The 20,018-nt window shown below is 35.0% G+C and overlaps 1 protein-coding gene across 3 annotated transcripts in view; it reads left to right on the forward strand.

Moving 5' to 3' along the window:
• Positions 1-20,018, forward strand: part of LOC149567512 (Zn-dependent exopeptidases superfamily protein) — a 153,434-nt gene that overhangs the window by 71,422 nt on the left and 61,994 nt on the right. For 2 of the 3 annotated variants that reach the window (XM_089820730.1, XM_089820732.1), the window contains 2 exons: positions 1,131-1,196; positions 17,242-17,360. In XM_089820730.1, coding sequence (XP_089676856.1) covers positions 1,131-1,196; positions 17,242-17,360 — 185 coding nt within the window. The remainder of the gene's footprint in view (positions 1-1,130; positions 1,197-17,241; positions 17,361-20,018) is intronic. The other variant, XM_089820731.1, reaches the window with a different exon arrangement.

A 20,018-nucleotide genomic window follows, 5' to 3' on the forward strand; every position in this document is an offset into this window, starting at 1 on the left:
GATATAATATGCATATCGCCAGCTTCTTCTTGTTCAATACTGCATCTCGAAATGATTTTTTTGGTCGCCTCCTTTCATAAGAATTAAGTCACCACTTTTCATGCTTGCCTTGAGAATAATATAATATTTCCCAAATTGATCCATAATTACCAGCCTTTGGAAGAGTCACAACCATTCATCATTTATGTTTATTGAAGGAACCAATTTCTTATTTCTCCTCGTTCCTCTTTTCTCTTCCAGTAAACATTCACATCTGCTATTATCTCTTCCTTCCTCCATCCTTATACCCCCTTTCAAATGGCATTCTTGTTTCCCTTTTATGTCTATTGTTTGAGGGAGCCACAACTTTTCATCTCATGCCTTTTGATAACTCATTTAACATAACTTTTTTTTAGTTATGGTTCTGTTTAATCTTATTCTTTTATATTATAATTATAATTTTAACATTTATTTGTTTTACACTTTAACATTATTACCGAATCCTATTTCAAAAGGGGACATTACAAGCACTTTGCTTCACCATTCCAAACACAAAATGAGAACCATGCTTTCAACTCGGATGAGTAGGTGGTTTTATTAGAGTTAAAGATAGAGTCTAATTATATTTCTTGTTTAATAATCAAGTTTGTTGTATAGCAGCAGTGGATGATTATTCAATCATCATTTGAGTTCTAGGAACTGTTCATGGTTCGAAGAAAATGGAATTAATTGTCACACATGGTAATGCTTAATTAAATTATTTTATAAAAAAAAAATCACATCTTTATAGCTGAGAATATGTATATTATACTTGCAGTTGGATGATTGTGATAGCAGGAGTGGTTAGTTTCATTCAGATTTAAGTCTTGCACTTTTGCTTACCTGAGCAGGATATATATACAAAATTTTAATTATTTGTTTTGTTATTTATTTTGACTTCTTTTTTTTCCTTCAGAAAAGATTAGTAATTTCAAAATAGTGAAAGGTCTTTTTATTTTCAGTAAATCAGGTTTGCATAGCTAAGATGGAAAATATACATTGCTTAACTTTGATACATCTATTTTATAATTTTATATTTAGGCATTAATATTTGCATGTGTATTAAATTATCTTCATGCTTTAATCAAATTTGTCCTTGGTTTCTTACAAAGGAGCAGGATTCATTAGATTGGATGAGCCATTGGGGATCTGTTGCATGCTATTCTTCATTAACACTAGTGAGTAACTCTCTATGCATATCATCTTTAAAGTTTGTTTTTATTAGAAGTACTCAGTTTCTTTTCTTTTTACTTGTTATCCTTTTGCCTGGGCAAATACTGGTAAAATTGTAGTCTTTTCTTAAAAATAAACCATTACCCTGGTTGTGACTTATCCTGAGAAACATCAATATATTATTCATAAACATTAAGAAAACAAAATCAAACCTTGAAAATACACACTTGTAAAAGCAGATCAAGTTAGGAATTGCCGGTGAATCTAAAAATGATACATAGAATTTGTCTCCATGATTTGAATCAAATGCAGTCACATATACCATGTCTTTCATTTTCAAATTCTTCAATTAACCATACATATCGAGCATATTCCATTCCATGCTCAGTTCGGATTAGTAATATCTGTCCACAAATTGCAAACTAGCACACTTCTCAACAAATACACGTATGACTCAACTACTAACTGAGCAAAGACTGCACAGTTGGATATTTAAATGTACAATTTAAAGAAAATTTGACCTGACAAATTTTTTGTAAATATTTGCAACAGTATTTCCAATAATGAATAGCCTTCTGAAGTTACAAATCTGTGCTGATCTCAAAATGATGTTATGTCAAATCTGATTTTTCATTGAACTGAAAAAATTACACCTTACCAATTCTTACAAAATTAGTTGGTGGGTTTGCTTACGTACTGTTTGGAATGCAGAATTGCTGTGGTTATGTGAACCTTTTGAGTTTCCACTCTTCCAGAGTATAAATAAATTGCTGTTTCATAAATAAATATTATGATCCATTTGAGCTAAAATATCTTCCTAATATTTGCTAACTGTGTACTTGTTGCAATTAATTTTTGACTCTTCAACTATAATATCACCGACAAATGACATCTTAGTTTTGTTGCCTACTTCTTAACATTTTAGTTATTTATTTAATTAGGATTCAAGCAGATAGGCTGGCCAACCCGGCTTTTAATCGCTGACCTCACACATCCACTTTCTTCTTTACGTGAGACTGCTTCATTAGTTTCTTAGGTTGTGTCCCTAACAGAATGGAAACAAGTGTATAAAAATCTACATGATAAGAGGTAATAAATTTACTCTTATTGGGGAGTATCTCAATTAATTTTTGAGTACTGTTCAAACATGCTAATTCTGACTATATATGTGAGGAAGAAGTATCATTTTCTTCAAATGATGTTGCAAAGAACCAGATGATTATTTCTCTGTGTAACCTTTTTGGTTGCAAGAATTTCCTACTTCTATCAACAACTGATTCAGTTCTAACTGAGATAAAAGTCTCCTTGGCATTCTAATTTATTCAAGGTTAAACATGGAAACATCCCAGGGTCTTAAGTTGCATCCCTCTCCATAACATCTCAAGAATAACATGGCAATAGGGGACATCCCTTTGGCCATCCTCAATTATTTGCAGAGGTGTTAAATGACCATGGGACATCATTAAAAAATTTGCATAATATTTGTGTGATGTTTGTCTGCCCTTGGGACAGATGGGGAGGTTTGAGACATCCTTTGACCCTCTATGGAATGTCTAGCATTCTAGGCAGAAATTTTTTTATTTATATTTTTAAAAATATTTGCATATCCTGACAGTTTTAAAAGGAGATTTGTGGAATGCCATGGAACGTGGTGATATCAACCATTGAATGATATTTGATTTTAGCCAGGTATGCATTTGAGATTCAAAAGAAAGTACATTGGAGGAGAGAGCACAGTCCACTCAAAAGCCTATCCTTGCTCCAGTTGCAATGCTAGTCTCATGTCCAATTCCTCAAACAGCAAGGATCATTATCTTTTGGCCAACATCATATATCTCAATCTAGTGCAGAAAGAACAATGGGCATGGTTAGAGGCAACATAAATTTAGAAGCACCATTGATTTTTTCAGGAAACTCTGTGGAGCATAGAATCTATGATACTCAAGGACTGTTGTTTAATTTGTCCAGCAGTGAAGTAAGGCTAAGTCACAAGGTTCAAATTTGAATCTGGGTTTTTCGATCATAAATTCGAATGAAATTCAGCAAGGGTAGAAATTCAGAAAAAAGTTGACATTAAAATTAACTTAATTATTATTTTTGTATAAGTAATGTCCACAAAATTGTGAAAATAGTTTGACATTGCTAAATAATTAAACTAGATACCTCAATATTATTTTAAAATAAAATAATATTATTATAAAACAACAATATTATATTAAACTTCATAATATTCAGATGTAAGTTCAGAAAGGGAAGAAATTCGCTGAAATTCAAACCTCATGGATGAATACAGTGTATCCTGTGACTTAGAAGCAAGGAGACATAACATGCAAGTATAAGTCTGGAAAGCACCTTCAGGTATCTCCTGAGGGATTAAAAACAATCATTTGCTGCTTTTTAAAACAACTATGATCCCTCTTTCTTATCTGTTCTGTACAGTTTGCCCAAACGTCTTTGATATTTGGCACACACTGAAAATGAGTTCCCACCTCCTCAAACAGAAGACCTTTAGGAAATTTTAAGTACACTTTCATAGAAAAGCTTCTTGCTAACTTTAGCATTTTACATCCTTTGCATCAACAGCATTCTTAAATCAGTTAAAACCTATGTGGAAGGAAAACCCGCTGCTTGTTTGTGCTTGCTCCTTAGTAAGAACTGATCTTAGGTTGCCTGTTTACGGAATACAAGCACAGATATATGATGATCACTAGGGTACCTAGTGTTAATGTTTAGCGTCAGAAGAAGCAAAACATGAATTAATTGATATTCTGAAAATACTGCTGATTCCATATCTTATATATATATATATATATATGTATGTATGTATGTATGTATGTATGTATATATATGTATGTATACACATATATATGCTTACATCCCTGTAATAGTTCATGGATTAAACAAGCAGTACTGAGATCATGTTGTTGATTTAATCAGCAGACTTCATAATGATCAGGCACTTATATTTATCATGCCTTGTATCAGGTCTCAATACATATCGTGCCTTGTTATTTCTATCGGGTGTTAATCTTTATTGGGCCTTGATTTATTATCGGGCACTAATTTAAGTTTGGTTGTTACTTAAACTAACATGCCTCCGAAAAGGCATGTCTCTATGTGGCTCTTGGGCCACGTAGAGACATGACTCTTCGGAGTCATGTCTTCCACCCTTGTATAAATATGCATAAGCTGCTGCAGCGAAAGAATCATTAACACGGCATTCAAGTACCCGCAGTCTGCATCAACATTATAAACATTACTGTCAGCTATCACCATAACTTTGTTACACAGCAATCCAGTGTTACAATTATTGCTGAAGGAGAAAGACAAATCAAATACATTACTGAGATCGCTGCCAAAGATAAGTAAATATATTCAGCATCATTCAAGTAAGATATTCTCTGCAAGCATTCATTTGTAATTGTTTTATCTATCAGAGATCCACAATAATTAACATGGTATCATAGCTGTAGTAATAGGAAAACTTTTACAAAATACTCATTTTAATCTGAATTTCAAAAGTTAAAAGGAAGATTTTTTTTAAAATCGAAGCATTAAAATGGTGAATCACGTAAAAATAGAAGATAGGCTAGATGGAGCATCAAACTTCTCATCTTGGAAAATCAGATAATAAATAGTGCTAAGAGAGATGGAATTAGAAAAATACATTGAATCAAATTTACCCATGCTTGAAAATGAATCCAAGAAAGTAACATAGAAAAGGCATAATAATAAAGCAATGAAGATCATCATAGACTCAGTAAAGGATCATATACTTCCATCTGTAGCTAATCTTAAAACTGCATTTGAAATGTTCTCCTCCATTCAAAATACATTTGAAATTAATAATACAAGTAGATTATTAACTTTAAAACAAGATCTACTTTATATAAAGATGAAAGTGGAGGATCCATAACCTCATACTTCTTAAGAATTACTGAATTAAAAGATCAACTTGCAACTATGCAAAACCAAGTGGATGATAAGGAACTAAGCATGATTTCTTTTAGAGGTCTTCCTCTGTCATGGGAAACCTTCATACGAGGTTTAAGTTCACGACCCGAACTTCCAAAATTTGATCAACTAAAAAATGAATGCACTCAAGAGGAGTCTAGACTAGCTTCCAGAGGTCTAAGTTCAAATCAAGAGGGAGACATCCAAGCATTATAGACCAAATCAAATAAAAAAAGAAAGTTTAAGAGTAACAAGAAGGATTTCAACAAAAATCACAAATCTCACAAACGTGACTGGTCCAAAGTTAGATGTTTTAAATGTGATAAACTTCGTCACTCTTATTAGGTATGTCCAGAAAAGCAGAAAATTCAAGTAGCTTTAGTCGAAGTTAAAGAAGAAAATATTGAGAAAATGGATAAAGAAAATTATGCATTCCTTGTAGCTCTCTCAAGCGAATTAAACACTAATCACAATACCTAGATCGTAGATAGTGGAGCTTCTCGTCATATCACCGGATTTAAGGATAAGTTTGAAACCTTCTCAAAACATGAGTGAGAAGAATTAACTATTGGAAATAATTCCTCTCACCCTATTAAAGGAATTGTTTCTTGTTCTATACAACTGAATTGTAGAATCACACTTCAACTCAAGAATGTCCTATATGTACTAGGGATCAAAAGAAATCTTGTCTCCATCTTCGGACTTGCTGATCAAGGGTACAAAATTGCATTTCAAGAAGATAGAGTTCTATCTTGGACTAAGAACTCATCTATTAAGAAAGCCATCTCCATTGGAGTTAGAGACAGAAGTCTTTATAAGCTTTGTAATAATCAAAATTCTAATTTAAACTTAACCCTTAGTAATGATAAGTCAAATTCCTCTGAAATCTGGCATAGGAGACTAGGTCATCTTAACTTTCGAGCCTTATCATCTATAGGTAAAATTGTAAAAGGTCTACCTAATCTGAAAGTAGACCATTCAAGTATATTTAAAGAGTGTGCAATAGGTAAAAATACTAAACATTCCTTTCCCAAAAGTGATCATAAATCTAAATCCATTCTTGAATTGATTCATAAAGATCTTTGTAGTTCTATGTCAGTCCCCTCTCTTAATGGATGTCTTTTCTATATAATTTTCATTGGTGATTACTCTAGGAGAACTTGGATCTATTTTCTGAAACAAAAGGAGTCATCTGAGGTCTTATCTAAGTTTAAAGAGTTTTAAAGCCTTAGTCGAAAATCAATCAGGTCAAAAGATCAAAACCCTAAAGTCTGACAATGGAGGTGAGTACACATCTGATATCTTTTAAAACTTATGTATTTCTGTTGGGATTAAGAGAGATTTTTCTGTACCTTATAATCCTCAACAGAATGGAATAGATGAAAGAAAAAATAGATCTATTGTTGAATCAGCCAGAGCCATGTTACATGATCAAAATCTTCATTACTCATTTTGGGCTGAAGCATCCAATACAACTGTCTATATTCAAAATCGATGCCCTCACTCCATATTAGAAAATACCACTCCAAAAGAAGTATTTACAGGCATTAAACTAGATTTAAGCCACCTGAGAAGATTCAGATGTCCAGTCTATATTCACATACCAAAAGAGAAAAGAAACAAATTGGAGCCTTCCAGGAAAAAGGGAATATTCATTGGATATAGTGAAACTACAAAAGGATACAGGATCTACATTCCTAGGCAAAGGACAATTGAAATTAGCAGAGATGTAATATTTGAAGAAGACACAGCTTTCAAAATTTCTAGTAATTGTGATAAATCTAATTCAAAAGAAGATCAATCTACAGAAATTGAGAGGGAGTATAACTCTGACTTCTCTTCCATGTCTAATCATATATAATCTGAAAACATCAACAATGTCAATAAGAAGAGACCCCTTTGGGCTAGAAAAATGTTAGCAGAAAATCAAGTTGAATTAGATGAAGTAATTCAGGAAAGCAAAAGGACCAGGAATCAATCTTGTTATGTTGCATTACTATTTGAACTCATAAAATCTGAACCTACTAATGTTGAAGAAGCGCTTTCACATCAATCTTGGAAGGAAGCAATGATTGAGGAATATAACTCTATATTGAAAAATGATGTATGGGATGTTGTACCAAGACCTAAGAACAAATTAGTTGTCTCTTCCAAATGGTTGTTCAAGATCAAACATGCCTTAGATGGTAGTATTGAAAAATACAAGGCAAGATTTATTGCTCGAGGTTTCTCTCAGAAAGAAGGTATTGATTATGAAGAAACCTTTGCTTCAGTCAGAACAATCCTGACAATTGCAGCATCCAAAGGATGGAAAGTACATCAGATGGATGTCAAAATAACATTCCTTAATGGTAAGATTGAAGAAGTTTACATTGAACAACCAGAAGGGTTCCATACTTATGACAGCAAGACTCATGTTTGTAAATTAAAGAAAGCACTTTATGGACTCAAACAGGCTCTCAGAGCCTGGTATGAAAGAATAGATAATCACCTATTGAAATTAGGATATGCCAAAAATGAAGCTGACCCAAATTTATACTTAAAAACTGAAGGTGATGACATGGTCATTCTTGTATTGTATGTTGATGATTTGCTAATTACAGGTGAGGAACATCTCATAAAGAAATCTAAGCAAGAACTTACTGCAGAATTTGAAATGAAAGACTTAGGGTTACTTCTACTTTCTGGGATTATAAATCTGGTAGCAAGACAACTGTATTATGCTAAACCAGGAAAAATATACAATTGATATCTTAACCAAATTCGGAATAATGGAATGTAAACCGGCTACTACCCCTATGGAAATAAATTTACACAAACTAAAAGATGATATGAACAAATCTGAGGCTATAGATCCTACTTACTACAGACAAATTATTGGATCCCTAATGTATTTGGTTAATACTCAACCAGACATATGCTATGCAACTCACACCTTGAGTCAGTTTATGTGTGCTCCTAAGAAGATACATTTACATGCAACTAAATACATATTGAGATATCTGAAGGGTACTATTGGAATGAGAATCAAATATGATAAAGTAAACCTTGAACTACTTGGATATTCAGATTCTGATTGGGCTGGAAGTTCCATTGAGCAAAAGAGTACTTCAGGATATTGTTTTAGTCTTGGATCTGGTATGGTTTCTTGGTCTAGTCAGAAACAAACTTTAGTAGCATTGAATTCCACTGAAGCTGAGTACATTGCGTATTCCTTCGGTGCTAGAGAAGCAGTATGACTACGAAAGTTGCTTTTAGATCTCTTCAAAAGACGTTTGAAGCCCACTGTGATTTATTGTGATAATCAAAGTTGTATTAAGCTTTCTTCTAATCCAGTGTTTCACAACCGCTCCAAAGATATTGAAATTCCATTTCATTATATCAGAGATATGGTTAATCGATGAGTTATTCAATTGGAATACATATGTACAAATGACTGATATCCTTACCAAGCCTCTTGCTAAAGTGAAATTGAAATACTTCAGAGAAAAACTTGGTATGATTAATTGTAATGAAAATTTTTTTAAATAAATTTTTATTTCATTTGAGTTTATGTCTCTGTTGGTTACTTTGTAGTATTTGATATGTAATGAAAGGTGACGATCTTTCATGGACATATTCATTTGTAGAAAATTATTTACAAGGTGACGATCTTGTAAATAATAAATCTATTATGGGCATCTCTAGACATTGCTTATGTGCAAGTAGAGATTATGTGAGCATCTCTAGGCATTGCTTAAGTGCAAGTAGAGATTTTATGGGCATCTCTAGACATTGCTTAAGTGCAAGTAGAGATTATGTGCATCTCTAGACATTGCTTGAGTGGAAGTAGAGATTATGAATGTATCATGGACTTCTCTAGACATTGCTTAAGTGCAAGTAGAGATCATTTACTATGTTGATTATATGATGATTCTAACTTAATTAATGTTTTACTTCTCCCTAGCTAAAGAGGGAGTGTTAATGTTTAACGTCAGAAGACGCAAAACATGAATTAATTGATATTCTGAAAATACTGCTGATTCCATAATCACAAAGATATAAGCATATATATATATATATATATATATATATATATATGCTTACATCCCTGTAATAGTTCATGGATTAAACATGCAGTACTGAGATCATGTTGTTGATTTAATCGGTAGACTTCATAATGATCAGGCACTTATATTTATCATGCCTTGTATTGGGTCTGAATACATATCGTGCCTTGTTATTTCTATCGGGTGTTAATGCTTATCGGGCACTAACTTATGTTAAGTTTGGTTGTTACTTAAACTAACATGCCTTCGAAGAGGCATGTCTCTACGTGGCTCTTGGGCCACATAGAAGAGTCATGTCTTTCACCCTTGTATATATATGCATAAATTGCTGCAGGGAAAGAATCATCAACATGGCATTCAAGTACCCGCAGTTTGCATCAACATTATAAACATGACTGTCAGCTATCACCATAAATTTGTTACACAACAATCCAGTGTTACGATTACTGCTGAAGGAGAAAGACAAATCAAATACATTACTGAGATTGCTGCCAAAGATAAGTAAATATATTTAGCATCATTCAAGTAAGATATTCTCTGCAAGCATTCATTTGTAATTGTTTTATCTATTAGAGATCCACAATAATTAACACCTAGGAAGTGTGAGTAAAAGGATGAGATGTAAAAAACTATAATATAGTTGAAAGGCACAATTTGGATGGAATAGTCAACCTACTCTGCAAAAACAGCCTTGGCCTACTCGGTAAAGTGAATGTGCAGCTCCTCATCTATCTTGTTCACTGAATTCATCACAAAGGTGTCATTCACCCTCTTATAATATCTCACTGATTCATATACATACTAGCTGAGATATACCCATAAAACTGGGCATGAGGTTGAATGATTCCTCTCGTGATAAGCCCGCTATTATGAAAGTCTTGGGTGCGCTTATTCATAGTACCATCGTTGAGAACTGTTGGATGAGTACCGTTGATGATTAGAACTGTTGTGGGGTCTCATAGATTTGGAGTGGCTAGTGATAGAAGCACTGGATGACTGCTTCACCCCCACGCCGAAGATGTGGGAGTGAAAAAGGTGGTGATGAGCTGATCAAGGGCCTGTCTCTGGGGGAATAGGAACTGCAAGGTGTGGTCGTGAAGCTGCATAGTTTCTCATAGGTGAAGTGCGAAGCACCTCTGATTTGTATAGCCAAAAAAATAGTCAGGGATCTGCACTCTCTAAATAAGCAATAAAATCTCCCTTTAATCTCATAGTAGGCAAGGCAATGGAAAATGAAATGGGGCTTGGTCTTAGCCTCAACCAAGGTGCACAATTGACAGACCTGGTCCTATCTATCAATATGGTAGTTAGTCTAGATTTGAAGGAAGTGGGAGGCAACTCTGAAGGGCCTCAGACAGATGCGTAGGGCGCGACACCAATGCCAAGGTAGCTAGGGCAAACAATAATCCCCTCCCGAATATCCAAAAAATGCTCAGTGTAAAAGGCCATCCTCTGGCATAACCCCACACTAGGGTTGCACCAAGTCGTGGTGATGTATTGTCCGTAAATATCAAGTTTGACGTGTTCATTCAACTCCTGCTGTGAAGGGAGGAGGTGAGCGGGAGCATCTAATGAGAATTGAAAGGGAGGGAGGCAGTCAATATAGATCCTGATGGAGCTCAATAGGGAAGTTGCCTAGGCACACCAAAAACAAGGTGTGCTAGAAAAGCTTGCTTCTATGAATAAGCGTGGTACACAAGGATTTGCACTTTGAAGCAATGAGCAACTGTTTCTTTGAGCAAAGAAAGCGGTGGTAAGATGAACGCAAATGTGTAAATGCAGATGAGCGAATCTAATAGTCCGGGTGCAAGGAATGGTGAAAATATTTATAGTCAGTAGCGAACCATTGGTTCATAGGGTAAGTATTCCAATGTTTAGAACAGTGACTAAGGCAGTAGGGGATGGATAGGAGAGTTGACTCCCAAATTGCAGTGGTCAATGAGTTGAACATGGAGGAAACCTGGCAACAACCAAAGAAGCCATCAGGGGGAAGGAGCCGTTTGCGATGGAAGGTAAAGAGGTCATTGTCGTCCTCAAAGAAGTAAAGGGTAGGCATGTAGGTCGCCACAGACAAGGGGTAGAGGGCGGAGGGCGGAGGACTCGGGGAAAAACAAAGCGCATGGTTAGCTAAGGGAAGGTGAGAGACGGTGAAGTTGTGGATGAACAGGATGAAGGAAGCACAAATGAGAGCATAGTCAACAACACTCGCACCACCACAATGGGGCCAACAAGTAAAAAACTCGGATCATAGAAAGCAAGAGAGTTCGTTCGGAATCACAAAACTTGACGAGGTGGCGACCATAAATAGATACAGGTGCACGGAAACAAGGTGCACTAGAAATGCTTGAGGCTATGAATAAGCGTGGTACATAGTGATCTGCACTTTGAAGCAATGAATGACTATTTCTTTGAGTGAAGGGGTGGTAAGAGGAATGTAGATGGGTCAAAAGTTGATGCGCAAGGAATGATGAAATTTTTTATAGTCAAAATCGAACAATTGGTTCATAGGGCAAGTATGCTGGTGTTTAGAATAGGGACTGGGGTGGTGGGGGATGGATAGGAGAGCTGATTCCAAATCTCAACGGTCAGTAAGTCAAACATGGACAAAACTTGGCAACAACTAGAGAAGTCATTAGGGGTAAGGAGTTGTCTGAGATGGAAGGTGAAGAGGTTATAGTTGCCCTTGGAGAAGCAGAAACGGGTAGGCATGTGGGTCACCACAGACAGGGGCAGGAGAGGGGCGCAGAGGGTGGGGGAGAAACAAAGTGCGAGGCCAAGGAGCACATGGTTGTTCAATGGAAGGTGGGAGGCGATGAAGTTGTGGATGAACAGGATGAAGGAAGCACAAATGAGAGCATAGTCAACAACACTTGCACCACCACAAAGGGGCTAGCAAGTAAAAAGCTTGGATCTCAAAAAGCAAGAGAGGTGGTGACCATAAAGAGATAAAGTTTGCAACTATCCTCGAAGATGCGTTGAAGCCCCAAACTATTAGGATCTATCTTAGAAGTGCAAGTCAAGTCAGAGTCATAGTCGTCCATTGGAGTCTGCAGATCTCTAGTACGAGCATTAAAATCCCCCAAAATAATGTCACCCATGGCTGCAAACCTAGAGATGCACTTGTGTAGGTCCAAAAAAGGATCCTTGTCCTTGACATTGTGTATGGCGTAGGAAGAAGAGGCTGGTGGAAAATCGCAGACAACAATAAAGATATCTCTTGGGCGATGGCTAGTATGACCAACATAGATCTACATGAATCTAGCATAAATATCTAAATGGACGACCAAAGTAGCATTGAAGATAATATCTCTAATCAAGAAAGCAACTCCCCCAGAACCACACACACCACCCGAAGTATGATCCTGCTCTCTACAAACAGACAACCTCTGATAACCAACATACCTTGGGAGAGGATGCACATGACTCATGAATCTCAGTGATGACCAAGATGTTAGCCGACCCCACCGCATTGTGAAAAAGACCAGGCAAGGACCATAAAGAGCCCATTGCTGTTCTAGCAATTGACAAGTAGAGAGCTAGAAGAAGGCCCACACTTGCCCAACTGTGATGACAAATTCCTAACTTTGCACTGTAATTGTGAAAGAATCAACTCTTCAAGAATGCTGTCCTGCAATCTTTTTGTCACTACGTTGACTTTAGATTAGTTCCTTTAAGTCTCTTTCTTGGATTTTTATGTGTCCTATGTCAGTTTACGTGATGCAAGGTTATTTGATTACAAGCTTGGAAGGTGTAAGGGTTAGAATCTATAGTGCAGTTAATTTAATGTTTATTTTTTGCTCTCTATCTCTTTGCTGCCCTTATCTTAAATGATTTCAAATTAACAACAATTACTGAAAATTAAGTTATGTCAATGGAAGTCCCCTGTTTTTAGAGAATCAGACCCTACTGGTCCAAGCACTTCTGTGAGAATATATCCAAACAGCTTCCAAAAACACAGAATAAAATGTATTTCTGCTGTCAACTGCTGTTTTATGACTGACATCATCTTTTAACTGATTTTAGAGTTTGTAAAATCTGACAGTAATCTGCTCTCTTATGGTTGCCAATTGTTTGTCTCCAAGAAAATAAAGCCATCTGTTAACGAAAAAGGAAAACTCTTCCATTTGTGAAGCAGAAATCTACTTGTTGTTAAGGATTAATCATTGGACTACTGCTGTTTTGGACTTTGAAAATTGTTAGAAATGAAAGATTTTTTGAAGTGGAAACCTATTATCTTGTAGCTGAAAATTACTGTTGCTTGTCAAGATCCTTCTGTTTGTGAAGATAACTATTTTTAAAGGACTCAAACTAATTTTCTCTTCTTTTTTGAAGATGAAGCCCTTTACAGTCTCATTATCACCTCCTTTTAAGTTAAAATCTTACATATTAAAAATGTAGATTTCGAGTGCTCAGAAAATATCAAATCAGCTGTATTATGAGAACAAATTTGGTGTTCTTTAAACACAACCCTAGATAGGTGGCTTTCATAAAAATAAAGACATTTGTCCATCAAACCTGCTGGCAAACCAGAAAAGCAAGATTTAGTACCTGTCAAGAGTGAGTAGGAGAAGAAAGCTTGAAGTAGAAGTGAAGAAATCTCCTCTTTCGGTGTTCCAGCCTGCATTCCCAAGCTCTGGTGGTGTCTTTCTCATTCACAGTCAATTTGGCAATGAAAGAATGAATGACTCAATTAGATCATTTTATAACCTTTCTATTCTAAACTTCACTTGCCATTTTCTATCTCCTCTCCTCCTGATGTGTTTTGTTTTCTTATGCTTCAATCATAGTTACAGGACCTGGACTACTAAACTGATTTTTGACTTGGATCAAACTCAACACTTGGACTTGGTGAAGACTCAACAAATTGAAATAATGAAATATAGAGACTCTAGGGATTTGAAGCTTTATTCATACACATTTCAATGAACAAATATTAAAGGCATAATAAACTAGTTTGATCATATACACAAGTATTTATTAATTACATAAGTGCAAAAGTGGATTTTAGCTGAAGAAAACAACATTCTTAAACTTGTAAGTGTCGTTAGGTGTATACAAAACTTATGGATTATGAAAATTCGTCCGATTAAAACTAAATATCAAAAATATAACTATGGCTTAGAAGAACTTGTGTCCCTCATCATAGCAATTGTTGCTATATGGAAAGTTCTAAGTGGGTGTTGAAGATATATTTTTCACAATGATGCAACTGTGTTTTCTGCATATATATTAGTGACACCATAATTTTAAGGGTCTGGTCATGCTTTATCTTCCTCTACCATCATTATTGCTTTCACCTTTAGTTCCACCTAATCAACCCATATAAGGTCCTCATTCAAGATGAATTTTTGATTCTGCTGACCCGATTTGACTGTCAATCAACCTCCTTATGAGTGATGGGAGATAATTTGGTGCCTAGAATTTACTTGTGATGGAGGTGTAATGAACATAAACAGAATCTTTCAATCTTTGCATTCACAACTTGTTGCAGCTATTGGAGTGTATTTATTGAAACATACTTCAATTGCATTGGCATATGCAAGTCTTGCATGTTTGGCTCAACACAGATTACAATCCTCATACGACTTGATACCTTAGCACCAAACCACTCCTATCATGGATTTGAAATGACAGAGAAAAAGAACTCTCTCTCTCTCTACAAATTTAAGTTTTAACATTAACATGAGGATAATTTGTAAAGCACACCCTTAAAATACTTTTTCATGGGGACAATGCTATTGAAGTTGTGTTACAAATATCTTGTACAAAGTCACTCCTTGTGCAAATATATAGATCACAATCCTAGAGAGAATCTTTGCTTCATATTGATGATCAGGTTCTATTCACTCTATGACTGTTTGGAACCCACTCAAACCCTCCTCATCCACCTTAAAGTCTGTCTAAACTTAGAATGTTGGATTCAAGAAATAGGCAGTTGCATGTAGGGGCTTGTGAGGCTAATTATGTTCTCACTGATTAATGATGTATCGCAAGGAATAATAATTATTCTCAATGCCACCCTGGCTCAAACAACCTCCTTGTTCCCACCCATGCTCTCATATCCATAGCTCATTGCATGCTTCTCACATAAGCAACTTGAAAGAAGACAAGTAAGGACTTCATGAATTGCAAGAGAACAGAACATAGAAATCATAAACAATGGTCATTGTCGGTTAACTAGTGAAATGGACAAAATAGAAGGGAAATAGGAACTTACATCTATGTATCTCCATCACCAAAATTGAGGAGCCACACTCATTGAAAGCTTAGTCAACTATGTTAACCTTCATATTGTTTAGAGCATATGCAGATGTAGACTACTCCTCGGTAACAAACATGTACCTCAAATTAGTGTTTGACTAAAGAAAAGGTCGAAATCTGATAGAATTTGTTGCGGAGTTGGTTATTTTAGGATGAGCCGACTTGTCCATTTATTTCCTTCATTAAGCTGAGGGTAGACTAAAGCAAAGATAGAAATCTCATAAAATTTGTTGCAGAGTAGGTTATTTTAGGATGAGTCAAATTCTTGTTCATTTTATTCCATTATTAAGTTGAGGAACCATGCATGGTTTATTGGTAAATATTATTATAATGCTCTACAATGCTTCAATTCGTAGGATTTTGCCAAGATCATCTAATACAAGTTCAATACAATGATTAACGCAAGAAGTCCTTTCGACAAAAAAAATTAATTGCATTCTTTTTAACCATTCTTAGGACTTTCTCATTACTCCTTATGGCTCTGACCTTCAAACATGACTAACAATTCACCATTTTTGTCTTTCCTAAAGCATCAATGGCTTTCAAAAAAATGTGCATTTGGAGGAAGAAACATTGACATTTGAAGTGATTGTTAATTGCTAAAGTAAAATTTTGGAACCATAAGTACCAAATCAGACAACTTCAAGAATTATGTTGTCCTTCCTCCATTTCTAAACTGATGCATCTCCCCTTGTTTGGCATGCTTGAAAGAAACTGCTGGCAGAAAACATTTCAGAAACAGCTTAGACAAATGAGTTTTATATTTAGAATTTAACTAGTCAATGAGAAGTGATCAAATTATGGTTTACAGCATGATATAATATGAAGACTTTTGCATGGGTACAACACTCCATCCTAATCCAACTGCATCTAATCCCTAAAAAAATCACATAAGAAGAGATAGAAAATCATTATTTTTTTGTTTCTTCTATATATCTCACTGCTTTTGCGTAACTTTTTCATCCTGCTTCTTGTTGGACTTCCTAGAAAAGTGTTGCTCTGCACATCCTTAGCCGTATCATGGTAGTTTAGTTCCACTGCAAGTGATCTACCTCTTTGCTGTTTAAGATTTATAAATCTTTGAAGTTATTGTTAAATTGATATTTTGCTCTTAGATTCACATTATTGCTGATGCTTATTTGTGTTTTGTAGTTCAAATTTATCCAATTTTGATGGGTATTAAAGAATGTAAACATTAATCATGTGCTGTCTATGCCATGATGCTGACACTTTCATTGTTTTGTATATCCTTCCAGTCTCTTGTTACCGTGTCAATTTTTTTTAATCCAATCTAGTTGCTGTGAGCCATCTTAATTATCAAGGAAGGCAAACTGGTGAAAATCTCAAAGTTGATTGTTATTTTTTGAGACTTCACAAGAGCTGTGTGCTTCAGTCTTCTAAATTTATTGTTACTTAACTAATTTGCTCATGAGCTAAATTGACTTAAATACCTTCCTCAAATGTATAAGGTTGCTAATGCATTTATGTATACACGCTACAACTATCCATTTAAATGGGGCGCATGCTTATTTAAAGAGGCGTCGGGAAACTTTGTACACTCTAAATATCAGCGGTCCATATATGATGGATGGGGAGTACAACACATACCATGCTATTTTTGTGTTAGGATATTCCAAGCAACCTACTGTTTTTCTATGACCATTTGCAGTTGAGATAAATGAATTTTCACATCCAGTTATTACTTATTATGGAGGCTGCTATTTGAAATTAATTCCAAATTGACATCTGAGCAAAAGTGTATTGTTAACCAATTTATTTTCCACAGGTTTATTTATACGCTGGCCTAGGCGGAGGATTTTTGACATTTTGGTGGGCAGTGTTTCTGATTTTATCATGGCCAATGTTTTGCTTCTGTGTCCAAATTTTTGGTCGACAGTCGGTTAAGTCCGTTCTCAGTCTCTCTCATGTTTAAATAACTTTTTTATGATTTATATTCACTCAGTTTCTTCAACAGAAAGTGTAACCGTACTGATTAAGATGCAAATGTAGAGTGTAAAATACCAAAATACATCAGCAACATTAAGAAAGAAATTTTTACTATTCTGTTAAATATAAGTGTAAGTTTATTTGGAAATGTATTTTAGACAGATTTAGGTTTATCTTTGAAGGTAAGGAAGTATGTGTATCAAAGTTAAATTGTGAGTCTTTTTTTTCTGTTTAACTAAAATTTGTGTACCTTTCTCATAGCCCATGTGAATTTTTTCACTTAAATACTTGGTCATGCCTTTATCGCTTGATATAAAAATACGAACACTGTAGAAGTTCAGACATATATGTAAAATTATTGAAAGAGCTTAGGATAGTGCCATCCCAACACCAGAACTTTCTATTTGCTAAAATGAAATTGTAAAAAAAATCACGGTTTCTGATATATTCTCAAATACATTAATGTCATCACTGAAGAGTGATCAAACTAGCTTGAGGGCTTACTAACAGTCACCTTCTCAAGAATTTGTGTGACTTGCCTTAATGTTCCTTAATGTTTTGTTCAATCTACTATCTCACACTCTTGAGAATCTTCCATCACAATCATCTAGCGTAATATTCTCGTGTCGAGTATTTCGGACTGATTAATTAAGGTTGAACTATCTTTCATTTTGCTTGTATTTACTTGCTGGATGTGATCAGGTTGTGCTATTATGTCATTTTTCAACTTATTTGTTTGTTTGGACTCAGGGAGAAAGAACAGGTCTTAGCATCCTTGCAGTTAAATGAATGGAATAGATAATGTCTGTTTTTAAAAATCCAGTATCTCTCAACAGAATATGGCCATTGCACTCTACTGTTTTCCAATAAGTGGTCTTGCAAATAAATCTTCTAAGCTAAGTTACCAGATTCTCTCCAGCAACCCTCAAAGTCTGGTTCAATTGTGTACAAAATCTGGTCCTTGTCAAATTCTCTGCAAATTCTCTTGCAGAGCTATGAATTTGCTGCAAATTCTGTCAGAGGAACCTGAGCAGAATTTGCAGTGAATTTTGAAGAATTTGCTGTCTAGACCTGGGCTGAATTTGGTTTTGAAACATTTTTTTAGACTTTTTTAAAGTGTTTTTTTGGGCCTCCCAACCCTATTGTGACCACTAAAAAGACCAAAAAAAATGTTTATATGTCATTTATGCATTTTTGTATGAAAATGAAAATTTGCTTATAAAGGAAATCCAAATTGACAATAGGTGACATCTAAATTGATGATTATAGAGTAATGTCTTTAAAAAGATATGATATCTTTGAATCCGGGACTTCAAATTTGTATCTCAACTTCTGATATAGCTTGGTTAGAAATGGTCTAACCAATACAATTTTTTTTTTTCAGATAACCGCACTTATCTTTTGACAATTCCTTTCATTCTCAAACCGTCCCCTAGATATGGGAATATGTTCCATGCATGTGACCAAGCAAGTGTATCAAGTTGTTTGTATGGCTAAATGATGCAATTAATATCCTATTGAACTGAAACATAGTTTTGATGGTGTATTTTGCTGTGTTCCTTTACAATTAGCAGATTCAAATGTGGATTTATTATTTTGTTGCATATATAAACACACACATACATATTTTTGAAAAAGTATTTTTTTGTACGGATGAACCCAAAACGAATCCGAACCCAAGGCCAAAAAAATTTACACAAATTTTGAACCCAAATCTCGAACCCGCATCCGTACTGGAATTTGAACCGGCAACTTAGTGTCACTATATACATAATCTTCAATAGATATGCTTGATTCTTAGAAGTATTCAAATATATTTGAGTCGAAAATTTGTAATTTCTTCTACATGTACATATAGACAGTGGAAGGGTTAGATGGTTGGCCACAACCGTTAGTATTGACTACACTCATATCACAAATTCTATTAACTCACTGTAAGTACAGCTTGCTTACTTGAAATTATCATTCCTTTTTTATACAGTTGTCCTATTATGACATATGCAATGGTGGATGGTTTAGTTTTGTTCTCTTTGATGGAGAGAAGGGCATATAGGATTGAGGAGCTGGTTAATAGTAGGTTAGTCAGGTTTTTTGTTTCCTTGGTGTGGTTCTTGAAGTTTGGCCCAAGTAACATCTGCGTTGAAAAGACCTGTAACACCCCGGCTAGGGAACCTAGAAGGTTAAGGTTGAAAGTTGTTGAGAGCTTGGCAATTTTTTTTCTAAACTTTACTTATCTATGTATATCACATCTTCAAATTAGGTTCAAGATTAGATATTACCATTTCCCCCTAGGTACCCTAACATTGTTACCAAAAACTATTTCACAAATTATCCATTTCAATCCATTCCCAAACAAAAGTTGTTATTTATACATCACATATTGGTGAAGAGTTTACAACAAGGTGTACACTTGCCAATCATATCTTTTGGTTAAGCATTTGACTACCCACTTTGTCTAAGATTACATGTGCAGATAATTAACTTAACAGATCAATATTTGTAATATGGAACCTTTATCACCTTTAATGGATTTTAGTGGAAACAACAACATAAGATTCAATCATCAACTTTCTACAATATACAATCATATATTTCACATCATCTAATGAGTTTACA

Source organism: Cupressus sempervirens, chromosome 3, assembly GCF_028749045.1.
Source record: "Cupressus sempervirens isolate cs-2001-9-10 chromosome 3, ASM2874904v1, whole genome shotgun sequence".
NCBI classification, from domain to species: Eukaryota; Viridiplantae; Streptophyta; class Pinopsida; order Cupressales; family Cupressaceae; genus Cupressus; species Cupressus sempervirens.